At 39.8% G+C, this 13,644-nt stretch overlaps 1 protein-coding gene across 1 annotated transcript; it reads right to left on the reverse strand.

Moving 5' to 3' along the window:
- Window positions 1–1,124: 1,124 nt before the first annotated feature.
- LOC110946372 (H-2 class II histocompatibility antigen, E-S beta chain-like) lies at window positions 1,125–10,574 on the reverse strand. The gene is made up of 6 exons (XM_051944401.1): window positions 10,440–10,574; window positions 9,688–9,960; window positions 9,121–9,334; window positions 1,816–1,883; window positions 1,626–1,739; window positions 1,125–1,531 (listed from the first exon to the last, which is right to left on the reverse strand). The coding sequence occupies exons 1-6, from the start codon at window positions 10,567–10,569 to the stop codon at window positions 1,503–1,505; spliced, it is 828 nt and encodes a 275-aa protein (XP_051800361.1). The 5' UTR covers window positions 10,570–10,574; the 3' UTR covers window positions 1,125–1,502.
- Between the last annotated feature and the right edge of the window lie 3,070 nt (window positions 10,575–13,644).

Raw genomic sequence — 13,644 nt, forward strand, 5'->3', positions numbered from 1 at the left:
AGTGTTGGTCAGAGTTTTAATCCAATGTACAACTGTTTTATTCCCATTTTACTCTGAATGTGAATCCAGTTTAAATCTGATTTTTTTTTCTGGTATCGACTGAGTTTTAATTCAGTTTCCACCAGTTTAAAGTTGGGTTTTATTCCACAAAATGACAGTTTCAGATTATTTGTTTTATCCAGTTTAAATTTATATTTTCAGTGTTAATCCAGTGTATTGTTTATGTTGTAGTGCTGTGTCTGTTTATACCCCTTTTATCAGAGTTTGAAGTTTGATTTTAAAATTTGATCCAGTTTAAATCAGGATTTTCAGATGATTATTAGTCCAGTGTTATTCTGAGTTTAAATGCTAGTTCTATTCTGGTTAAAGTCTGGCTTTAAGCTTTGTTTTAATACATTTTGAGCTCATAGACAGTTTTAGCATCAGCTAGTGTGAGCTAACAAAGCTGATAATTACAGTAAAATAACAGTAAAATTATTTGAAATACTTAACAATTTTCTGTCCTGAATACATATTTTTTCCTTTTAAATATCCATAAAATAACCATTACTAGTTGATTTAAACTCGTGGAAGCTGTAATTTTATGTTCAGATGACGTTTAAGAGGAGTCAGAGTCTTGGTGTCGTCTCTCGTCTCTCCTTCAGAGTGGGTGTCTCTAGTCCAGGTGTGTCTCTGATCAATAGACTGATGAGGTTCAGATGAAGATCAGAAACTCTGGGATGTTTCAGTTTCTTGTAAAATCTGCTGCAGAGTTCAGCCTGTAGGTGGCAGTGTAACATCTGGAATGACTTTCTATCATCAGACTCTGGATCAGTGGATCAACCAGAACAACCAGGTTCTGACTGGAATCTGACTGGTCACACTCTAGCTGCTCCTTTATACTGGTGTAAACTGGTATGAACGGAATTTAATTGTGATTAAATGAATGTTAAACTGGTATAAACCAATATAGGTTGGTATAAAGTGGTTTTTCCTTGGCTTTAAACTGTTATAAACTAGTATAGACTGGTACAGGCTGGTATTAAACTGGTCTAAACAGGTGTAATGTGGTGCTGGGTGTAGGGTCAGTGACCTGAACACACCTGTCCGTGTCCGTCCAGGTAAAAAGCAGCTGACTGACAGAGCAGAGTTGGAAACAGTTTATTAAACATCCAGTAAAAATGTCAGAATGTGAATCAGACGAGCTGCAGCAGAATCAAAGTCCTGATTACATGATTTAGAAGCAGATACAAGAAGCAGCAGAACCAGAACCTGGACCAGGACCAGTAGAACCAGGACCTGGAACTGGTCTAAGACCAGCTAAGCATCAGAGGTCCAGTCCTGGATCAGGTCTAGAACAGTCCAGACTCTCAATCTTTCTGTGTGGATTCTGATGGAACTGATTAATAAAGTCTTTATCTAATCTAATTGTCTGTCTGCTGAAAACAGGAAGCAGGTTAAAGCAGAAACTCAATATTATCCCATCTGACAAACAGGACCAGAACTAGGACCAGGATCCGTCCTCAGTTAGTGGTTGGAACCAGAGTACGTCCTGGAAACAGAAGAGACAAAGAGAAGGTCAACAACACATACTGACATCAATAAACTGGTTTAAACTGGTCTGAACTGGTATAAACTGGTCTGACCTCGGGCCTTCCTCTTGTAGTAGATGAATCCAGCCAGAGATAAGACCAGACCCAGAACCAGTCCTGAGGCTCCGATAGCGATCTTGTTCCTCTCAGACTCAGGCATGGACGGATCTGAGGACAGACAGAGAGACAGGTTAGAGACAGACAAACAGGTTAGAGATAGACAGACAGACAGACAGGTCTTTACCCCAGTCGGTTCTCAGAGGGTCTTTCAGGCTGGCGTGTTCCACCACACAGGAGATCTTCTCTCCAGACCTGCAGCAACACAAACACCATCACTGATCCATCAACCTGGACCTGGATCTAGACCTGGTCCTGGTTTTACCTGGGTGTGTACTCCAGGTGTGAGTGGATTAGGGCTGGGCGATAAAACGAATTAATTCGATTAATTCGCATTTTTAAAACCTGATGATTTGAAAATTTGTGAAATCGTAAAATCGAGGTGAGCTTAAATATATAATACAGATTATTCTTCTGCCTTTCACGGCTTGTGCACTGGCGTTTGCTTCCGCCTCTCATCTCCTTCCGCCCAGAGCCCTAGAGATAGGCTGCATCCCAAACCGCCCCCTACACACTATCCCTACACACTATCCCTACACACTACTCCTCTGTTTGCGCGTTCCCGTGGAGGGTCCTCCATATTAAGGGCCGTCCCAAACCGCGTAGTGCGGAGGGAGAGTGGACTGTTCAGCCCTTAAATAGCGAGTCTGCATCGATGCTCACTCTGGACAACTTTTTCAGGAAGTGCAACGTTGAAATGGAGGAGGAAACAACATATTGATGTGAGTTCCACATGCGTCCTTTATTTCTCCCACGCCTTTTTCACACTGACAGAACATCACTAAAAGAGTGGTGAAAAAAGATAAAACAAAAGAAACAAATCTTCTCTGCTGACGTTTGATTTAATTGTGCACCCCCTGACACCTTAAAATTTGAACACAACTGACAGAATTCATTTATTCATTTGTTGGATCTGAAATGCCAGATAATAGGATTGGAAAACATGTGAGTGAAAAAAGTGGGATGCTGTCATCTTCTGGAAGCAGCAGCGATCCTTGTTAGTTGCAACCTGTGCCACAGCGATGGCCTGTGCACAGTGGCTGGACACTATCTGCTGAATGGACTGTTGTTACTCTGCTTTTCAATAACTCCCAGACTACGGGTAAGTGAATCAGAGAAATATAGACATTGTCTGGAAATACAATAATCCAGCTGGGCAAAAATTAACATCTTCAATCATCTTACATTTCTGTGTAAAAGTCGATTTTCCATGCTAACACGAATGTGAAACATTCCCTCCAAAACCCCAAAAGTGTCTTTAATATGTCACCTTACGGCTCAAAATGTAAAACTGACATTTACATACATACTCCAATGAATTAATAATCAAACAAGTACTTGGAGGTGTGATTTTATTCCTTTTTTACCGTGAAATCGCCGCTCTCAGTCCCATAGAAGGAAATGACAGCGCTGCCTGTTTGGAACTATTCAGGCTTACATGAACCACGTGACCCCCCCGCTGCAAGAGCATGAGTGTCGCAACTCTTACTATCTCTAGAGCTCTCCTTCCGCCAAAACACTCACACCCCCGTCATGGCGGACAGAACAGCAGACGAAGAGTTGGTCGCGAGAAAAGGGCCTCATGTTACATCGATTATATGGAAGTGGTTCGGCTTTGACCAGACTGACACAGAGCAAACTACAGTCATGTGCAAGGTTTGCGAAAGTACTGTGAAAACGAAGAGTAGCAGCACAGCTAACATCTTTCAGCACCTCCGGCAGAGGCATCCTAAAGAATGGGAAGAGTGCTGCAGCTACGGGAGTGCGGTATAGGATCTATGGGAGACGCCAGCATGTCGTCATTTGTTATGGTCACGTGGTACAAGACCGCTACTGGTTGGCAAGAACCGGCAGTAACATAACGGCTTGCTACGAGAACGGTATCGGGTTTGAAACAAATGCGTAAAGTTATCGCTTTTCATGAATGAAATTGCACATGTATTTACCACAATGGTAATAGCGTGTGTAGTTGTTGGTTGTACGAAGCGTTTTGAGAAGGGATCAGGCTTGGAATTTCACCGAATACCGATGTCAGGAGAGAGAAGATGGCGGTGGCTTCAGCCATCAACAGGAAAGCAGCAGAGATCGTGTTTGTGGCTCCCACTTTTCTTCAGGTAAACTATTCAACAGTTTAGCATGTTTAGTACGTCCAATTTTGAGCTTATTTACCAAAAGATATTGATTTAGTGTCGCATCCTTCGCGTGAAGCGATCTCTCCACTTTCGGTTTGGTTCAGTGTTGTCATGTGTTACCGATCGCTTTTTAGGCGATGAAACTATACTAAAGTCGAATGAAGCATATTCAATAACATCTCCTTAAGCCAGCAGCCTCCTATTTGTAACCATATTTGTTTCTGTATGCGTCTAGCCATCGTTTTTTAGAATTGTCCTATTTTCGATCACCAATGCTGTGGGTCTGTTACTGTTACATAGAAGCCATACTGCAGACAAAAAATACAGCAATGTTGTGACGTTTCTTTGACATCTTGTTGAAGATTAACAGAAGATATATTATTTTTAATTCATAATTATGAATTAAATCACGGAAATATGCAGTGGGAGTTTTTGTAGACCTACAAAAAGCTTTCGATACACTGGATCATTCCATACTTCGAAGAAAACTTGAAACGTACAGAATTAGAGGAGTGGCGCTGAACTGGCTTAATAGCTATTTAACTGAAAGACAGCAGTTTGTATCAATGGGTACCAAGGCTTCTGGATTGTTGAATATTGCTTGCGGCGTGCCCCAGGGATCAATATTGGGACCAAAATTATTTAACTTGTATATAAACGATATTTTCAAAGTCTCAGACCTACTAAAATTGATATTGTTCGCAGATGATACAAACATTTTTTACTCTAATGATGATTACAATGATCTCATCACCAATTTAAATACAGAATTAAACAAACTAAAAGATTGGATGAATGTAAACAAACTATCATTAAACACAAGCAAAACCAAAATCATGCTTTTTGGGAATCATAATATAACCTTAGATTTACCAGTATATATAGAGGGCAGTAGAATTGAGAGGGTACCGGAGATGAAATTCTTGGGTATCATCATGGATGAAAAACTTAGCTGGAAACCTCATATCAGATACACACAGTCAAAAGTTTCTAAAAGTATATTAATTATTAATAAAGTAAAATTAATTCTAGAGTATAAGGCACTACATGTACTATACTGTGCCTTAGTTCTCCCATACTTGACATATGGAATTGAGATCTGGGGAAACAACTACAAGACTTTACTGCATCCCCTTTGTATACTTCAGAAGCGAGCGATAAGAGTTATTAACAAAGTAGCTTATTTTGAGCACACAGACAGACTGTTTTTGCAATGTAAGATTTTAAAATTAATGGACTTGGTTAGGCTCAAAACGGCTCTCTTATGTTTGAATGCCAGTAAATTCAATCTTCCACAGAACATACAACGATTATTTATTTTGAGGAACTCTGGGTATACATTAAGGGGATATAGTAAATTTAAACTTCCTGCGGTGAAAACCACCAGGAGAAGCTGGTGTGTTAGTGTGTGTGGGGTCAAACTATGGAACAATTTGGATAATGAACTAAAGCAATGCAAGACAATCCATAAGTTCAAATCACGGTACAAACTGATGTTATGGACACAGTATATGAAAGAGGAAAATAAATGATGATATTGGTGACTGAAGTATTCAACTGCTATGAAGAATATGTAGGTATAAAGAAATACATAAACCTTTATAATAACATATTGAGAATATTATTATTATATATATTTTTTTTCTTTTCTTTTCTTGTCAACATATATATTACCAGGAATTATGAATTTTATTATTTTATTATGAATAACAATAAGTATGTGATTGTATATATCTATATATCTATTGAGTATTGTTGGGTGGAAATAATTGAGGGTTATATGGTATTAAACATATTCATGATGGTAATAGCAATAATATTACATAGATGGTAAATGATGATACTTATTAACACAGTCCATTGTTAACATTGGATGTAGTATTTTTATTTTCATTTAGTATGGTCTCTGTATAGTGAACATTATACCATTATATTATTGTTAAGAGTTGTGTCATAGACAATTATCATTGTATTATATGAGTATCCATACTGTAGATAAGTCGGAAAATGATGGAAATTATGAAAATGCTAGTGGTCGGTGGTGTGTTTGCTCTCGCCTGGCTCCTACTGTCGGGGCGGTGGTGGTCGGTGGGCCGGGGTACGATTCTGTGGCGGGCTGCTGATTCAGGGGCTCCTAACTGACGTGCTGGAGTTATCAAAATTAAAATAAAAATAAAATAACACGCAAACTAAAGAAAATTACAATGAGAACTCCCTGATGAACAGAGGGAGCAGTGACACAAAGCTGTTAAGGCTCATACTGCACAAGGAAGGGATTGTTATTGGCATCTCCCTGACCTACAGAGGGAGTTATGACACACACAGCTGTTATGGCTCGTTCAGTGTAAGGAAGGGATGAACCAGGGAATCTCCTTGACCAGCAGAGGGAGCTTGGACACACACAGTTGTCATGGCTCGTTTTGTACAAGGCAAGGACCTAATAATTATAGAAAAAAAGTGTACAAAATTATACACGTCACATTTGGGATGGCTGCAGCATGGGAAGAAGGGGCTCTTGTGTGCTGTCGCTCAGCCGCCGTGTGGTGCTCTCGGACTACCGATTCGCCGTGGCCCTGGCATGGGGAGATTGTCTGGAGCGGCCATTCTACTGACCTCAATGGTTTATCTTATGAATGTAAAACTAGAACAACAATTATTCTGTATGTTATTGTTTAGTCATTACAATGTATCATCTAAAAGGTATGTATGTATACAGGATATACACATATACCTAGATATATTATGGGTCTGTCTGTACGTGTAGATATATATATATATATATATATATATATATATATGTGTATGTGTAAATAGGTGTACAGAAAGAGCTATGAGCGTATGTTGCATAGGTAGACAAGTATATAAGGTTGTATAAATAGATATGGGTAGATGTAAATGTATAATTGTATATTTATATTATTCCAACGCACAGAATGATGAAGTATCCGAGAAAAGACATATTGCATGCAGCTTGTAAATATTGGTGTAAAGGGGGTGGGAGCTTAATAAGTTTTACTTCTCCCCACTCCCTTTCGAGCTTTTGTTTTTCTTTTTTGTGTGGGTTTTCTTGTGTGGGGTTTCTTTTTTTTCATTTTTTTCTTTTTGTATGACATGTTTGATATGTTTATGAGGATCAAAGAAATTGTATCAAAACATCTTGAAATAGTAGAAAAACTGCCAAAGTACTGTTCACAACATGTATAAACTTTACCTTGTAAAAGCTCGAAATAAACTCAAACTCATTATATATTTTTGGGTGGGTGAACTGCCCAGCGGTGTCAATCAAGTAAAAATAAATGTCGGTGAAGGAAATGTCCGGCCACAATGAAGGATCGTCAACCCACCCAGTCTTCAAATTGTAGGGATCTGGCAAGGTTTCACTGCTTCCCTGATATCTCAGCTTACTCACGTATATTTGTCGGGCCTCAGGTGATAAGGATTGAGCATAATCGGACAATTTCACGGAAGGATAGTTCGCATTGTTATCATCAGCCATTGTTCCTCTAGTTCCTCTTGCCAACCAGCGCGGTAATCACGTGACTTCGTGACGTCACTGTTTGTAAACACTGGCGTCTCCCATACGGGACGCTACAATTATTAGTCAAATAAAAGACGATTCCGTATTTTAAGGAACGGGTGGCAACCCTATGCTGCACTCCCGTAGCTGCGGGCGCTTTTCCCGTATTGATTCAATGCGGGACGCTAATTGTTGCGTATTTTCATAAATGTCCCACACACGTCTGTCACACAGGCATCAAAAGTGCATAATAAACAAAATAAAACACAGGAAATATTAAGGGCAGCCAGTTTCATCTTCCTTAGACCCATGTAGCGAAGATCCGATGTGAGGTCCAGCAGGTCTGTTTGCCGGTTCTGCCGCGGGTTTCCTGGTTACAGACGCTGCTGCTCCCACGTGTTTAAAAATGTCTACACCCAAAACTCCACCACCAAAGAAGCAAAAACGTTTTCAAAAGCACAGACTGGAAGACTGGAACCCTGGCAATAGGTACAGGGCAAACGGTGTTTTCTGTTGCTCATAGACTGAAGTAAGGCAGCATCAGGAGACCAACATGTAAGAAACATGAGAACAGAGACAACCAACCAGCAGGTCACAGTTTATCATCATCTAATCATCTCCTGAAGTCCCTTTGGTAAGAGACATCAGCACATGGTTGTGAATTTACCAGAGGATGATTATAGTCAGACAGATGTGGCCGTAGACTCTACAGGATTTTACTGACTCAATAAATACATAAGGTGTTTAATAGTATTTTAAATATCATTTATTTAATAGCCTGTATGTGATCAATAAATGCCCTTTTCCTATCTAAAGAAAAACTCACTCAGAACTCTGATATGTTATCGGTACTAAATAAATAAGTCAATAAATACATTCAGACACACATAAATAAGTTCATACATTAACTGTGTTAAGATAAGATTTAGATGGAAAAATATCTGTAGAGGATTTCTTTGTCCAGTATTGTGCATTCAGTTTGTGCAGAATCCAGTATTCCACACTGGTTGGTCATTACATTTATTAGTTTGGTTTCACTGTTTAAAATGATGCCACATCTTTTTAGACAGAACCTGTGATCATAAAACAACACAGAACTCTTAGTTTTGTGTTAATAAAGCACTTAAAGCTTTAGGTATGACTAAATGCTGTTTTCTAAATTAAATAAACCACTCCTTGGGTGGTTGTGGCCCCAGGTTTGGTAAAGTTGGAAAGATATTCACAGATTCAGACTTCCAGCATCAATAACTCATTAGATATATGTTGTCAAAACATAAACGATGCCTCTTTCCCATCGTTGTAAGGCAGATGTTGTGCTACAAGCCCAGTTTTATCAAAAGTAGCTGTCTTTCAAGTTGCAGAAATAACATTGGTGTCTATGAGCAGCCGGCTGTGAACAGGGACCGGCTGCAAATTGCAAAACTGCTGCAACAGCGAAGAAAGACACAAATATTCAATAATCTCACTCTGATACACTGTAGCGTTAACAGAATCACTGCCGGAAGTCTGAATCTGTGAATGTCTTTTCAACTTTACTGAACTGTGGCCCTGAGGAGTCGTGGTGGGTGTCCTTTATTCTCGTTTCTGAAAGGTGGCAACCCTATGGCTAGCACTAGTCATAGCAGACAGACCGCAAAGAAACAACAAAAATCCATTAAAATTGGAATTGTCCAAGATGACTAAAAAAAAATTAAAAAAAAAAAAAAAAAAAAAAAAAAAAAATCGAGATTTTATTTTTTGGCCATATCGCCCAGCCCTAGAGTGGATCTGGTCCTGGACTTACCTGGGTGTGTACTCCAGGTGTGAGTGGATCTGGTAGTACCAGTCCCCGTTCTCCATCTCCTCGGTGGAGGTAACATCTGAGGTGACCTCCTTCCCGTCTCTGAACCAGCTCACTTTGATGTATTTGGGGTAGAACTTGTAGATGCTGCAGACCAGCATGGATGGATGACGACCAGAGGGGGGCGTCGTGGAGTACAGATGTACGTAGGGTTTAGCTGGAACACAGAGAACACTTCGTCCTGGTAGATCCTGAAGCTGACATTACATTTTCTACTGGAGCTAAATTCACATTTAAACACAACACAAACATAAATCCATCCATCGTCAAAAAACCTAAATAGAAGCTAACCATAATCATGAATCAGACTAACAATAATAATAATAATAATAATAATAATAATAATATCAATCAGATCAAAGGTGTAGTACCAGAGTCTGACCACCAGATGGAGACCTTAACCTCCATTAAAGTTCAGATTCAGTCTGTTTATTCTGATGGATAACATTATTGATCATTGATTATTGATGAAGAACTGATCAGTTTGAGTCACAGTCAGGATCAACTCACCTGATTTAGACAGAATGTTGCTGTAGTCAATAACAATGTTGGGTTGGCAGTACGTCTCCTTCTGAGCTCTCGCCTGGTTGAGATATGCAGGATTATTGTTCCATGCTTCTGCGTTCTTCACTCCGTAGTCAGTGTATCCAACATATTTACCCAAACTGCTGCTGAACCTGGTGAACTCCAACTTCTGGTAATAATAAGACGCAGTGTACTCGATGTCGTTCAGCTCAGTGGAGTTAAAGTCACACCAGTATGTTTGAAAATACACGAATCCATCTGAAGAAAGAAACACAGAATTAAAGATCAGACTATTGATCAGAGTATTGATCCAACTATTGATCAGACTATTGATCAGAGTATCGAGCATATCATTGATCAGACTATTGATCAGACTATTGATCAGAGCATTGATCAGAGCATTGATCAGAGCATTGATCAGAGTATAGATCAGAGTATAGATCAGACTATAGATCAGAGTATTGATCAGAGTATTGATCAGAGCATTGATCAGAGCATTGATCAGAGCATTGATCAGTGTATTGATCATATCATTGATCAGAGTATAGATCAGAGCATTGATCAGAGCATTGGTCAGACTATTGATCAGATCATTGATCAGAGTATTGATCAATAGTATTGATCAATAGTATAGATCAGACTATAAATCAGAGCATTGATCAGAGCATTGATCAGACTATTGATCATAGCATTGATCAGACTATTGATCAGAGTATAGATCAGAGTGTGGGTCCTACCTGTGCTGCAGACGGTGATGAGGAGGATCCAGAAGCTGACAGAGGATGAAGCCATGTTCCTGAGTTCACTCTTTGACCAACACTGACTCAGTGGGACTGAAAGCTGCTGTAAAAACCAGAACAGGGTCATGTGATGCAGCATCAGCTGTTACCAGGCAGAGAGTCTGACTGGAGTCTGCTCAGCACAACAAGACCTGATTAATGCCCTGAAACCATCAATAATCAATACACTGATACCATCAATAATCAATACACCGATACATTAATAATCAATACCCTGATACCATCAATGATCAATACACTGATACATCAATAATCAGCTGGTTTATTATATAATAGTTTTCTTACAGCATTAATTCAGTTCAGTTCGTTTTTATTTATATAGAGCAGATTCCTAGCATACTGTGTTTATCAATCACAGTCCTCAGCACAGTGAGGAACAGACCTGATGATTATAGACAGAACAGAGAACCATACAATCCACATCGGTCTTTGGATTCTCTGTGAGTGACGGAGCAATGGACTGCAAAAAAATCCTGATAGGTAGGAGAAGAAGACAGATCCAGACTCAGGAAAGGAGAGCGGAGATGAGGGAGGATAGCAGGAGGTGTAGTGTGGTAGTGGCAGGATAGCAGATGGAGAACAGCAATAAATATAACTAATAAAAACTGTACAGCAGCAGAACTAAGGAACAGATCATCTGATCCTGAGGAGCTCTAACTATCAGCTCAGAGGAACGTTCTAGTCCTGATCTTAGAGAGGCTGTCTGCCTCCAGAACCAAACTGGGAGCTGGTTCCACCACAGAGGAGCTGATAACTGAAGATTCTGCTTCTGGAACCTCTGGAACCAGCAGTAAAGCTGCAGTCTGAGAAGTCCAGGTTCTGATAGGATCATCTGGACCAATCAGGTTTTTTAGTTACGATGGAGCTGCTCATTCAGAGTTTAGATGTTAGAAGAAGGATTTTAGATTCTATCCTGGATTTTACAGGGAACCATGAAGAGAAGCTAACAGGACAACTCTGATCTCTGTTCCTGGTTCCTGTCAGAACTCTGGCTGGAGGTTTCTAGGAGAATTATTGGGACCCCCTGCTCATCAGGAACCACAGTAGTCCAGCCTAGAAGTTCTAAATGCATGGACTAGTTCCTCAGCATCACTCTGAGATGTTCCAGATGTTCCTGATTTTACTACATTAGATAGCAGGGCAGTGCAGAAGCCTTTGAAGGGGCAGGTGATCAAAGTTTAAAGGGGGCACATGGAGCACAAATTTGAAACACCATACAGAAATATACCTGGCAATTGTAGCTGAATTGTAGGAACCTATATTCACTTAGAATGTAGCATGGAAGCAATGGCACAAGCCTGTTAAGGTTCACCGGCCCACTGGCGGGCCGTTTTAATATCTGCATAAGCATTTTTCGAAATAGAACGACACTGCCAACGCGATGATTCAAACACTATACACCCATAGAAAGCTTAGAGTCTCATGAATCCGCCGGTATAAACCACTTTCAGATGTGATTACCACAGCGGATAATATAAACACATTTCTCCAACAAACAACAAAAATTTAAAGGGACACAAAGGGCATAACTCACCTTTGGATGGTCTTTTATGGGTCAACGATGAAAATAATCAACAAAAACCGGCCAGAATCCAAGCTTAGGCATCCAGACAATACTATCAAGTATAATATTTTGTCCAAAGCATGTCTAGAAATAAGTAAATAATCCACAAATAGCTCAGCTCCGTGTGTGCACACGTGCGTTTCATAATCACTGTATTTATGCCCATAATTGTATTCAGCTTGCAGAGATCCATGTGCTCTTGGACTCAAAATGGCGACTGAAGTCTTTCCTTTATGTTTACACCGCGTTTCAACCAATCAAGTGACTCTGGCCTGCCTACGAGCCCTAAACGGCCAACCGTAGCCGAGACTGACCGATCTGGATGTACCTAACTTCATCAGTAAATTCTGGGGGGGAGGGGTAAAATTATGGAATATGAATAATAATAAAATATTAAATAAAACCCATCCCCCCACTGCAACGCACACACACACACACACACACACACACACACACACACACACACACACACACACACACACACACACACACACACACACACACACACACACACACACACACACACGAAAAATAAAGAAAACTTAAAAAGATACACATGTGAGGAAGAAATGATATAGAAAAAATTAAGTAAAACAACAAGTTTCTATAAATAATTTTTAAACAATAATGTACAGAGGCTGTATTTTTGCAGCAGTGGAGTTTTACAGGGTTAAAAGGTATTTCTGTATTGAAATCACAATTATTTAGATATCAGTTGTTCTACAGCTGCATAAATATATATATAGTTTGTTAAATTAGGCTCCATACACCCAGTTCTAAATGAGCTCAACAAAAGAAAAAGTTAGAGTTTGCTCGCACAAGCTCAGGCATGTCTGATCATGCCCTGTGGGGGACAAAGCACAGTAGCCAATTATGTTTATTCCACCTGGATAACATCCCTGTGAAACAAGCAGAGGACACTGTTAAGGAAAAATTGTAGGTAATAGGTCATTTCGAACCAACATACAGAAGGTCATCCCTTGACTCCAATTGGAGACACACAGAAGCACACCAACTGCTCAGACAGACAACTATTTGCTGATATAGCAACAACAACAAGGTTAGATCCTGCCTCTTTTCCCTTTCAGACACTATAAACCCTGCAAGGACAGAGAGACTCCTCAGAGTTGATACTGACAATGCACTTGTTATGTCAATTCTCCTGAATTCAGTAAAGCATTTTTCTCTACATCAGTCATCTGAGTGTTCCTGAGTTCGCCTCTGGTGTTTCCTCACCTGACATCGCAGAAATTCCCTCACAAATTGGCGTCATGAACAGGATCTCCCCACAACAAAGACTGGTAAGTGTGCAAATTTTAATAAATTTTGTAACCTACCATGTCTGAGTTTGGTCGAGATTATGTACCTGTTAAAACTTTCTAACCAAATTTAGAAGTAATCTTAGACCTGCGATCGTCAGATAGGCAATTTGAACATTAAATGCTAGTCGAATCACGAGGCAAGTCCGGCGCAGTACGCATGTGGATTTCAGTTAGATGTCTTTTCGAATTTAGGGGTGTCAGACCAGTGCTAAATTTCTGATTCGGACTTGGGGTTTTTTGACCAGTGCTAAATTCT

Source organism: Acanthochromis polyacanthus, chromosome 24 (genome assembly GCF_021347895.1).
Source record: "Acanthochromis polyacanthus isolate Apoly-LR-REF ecotype Palm Island chromosome 24, KAUST_Apoly_ChrSc, whole genome shotgun sequence".
Lineage (NCBI taxonomy): Eukaryota > Metazoa > Chordata > Actinopteri > Pomacentridae > Acanthochromis > Acanthochromis polyacanthus.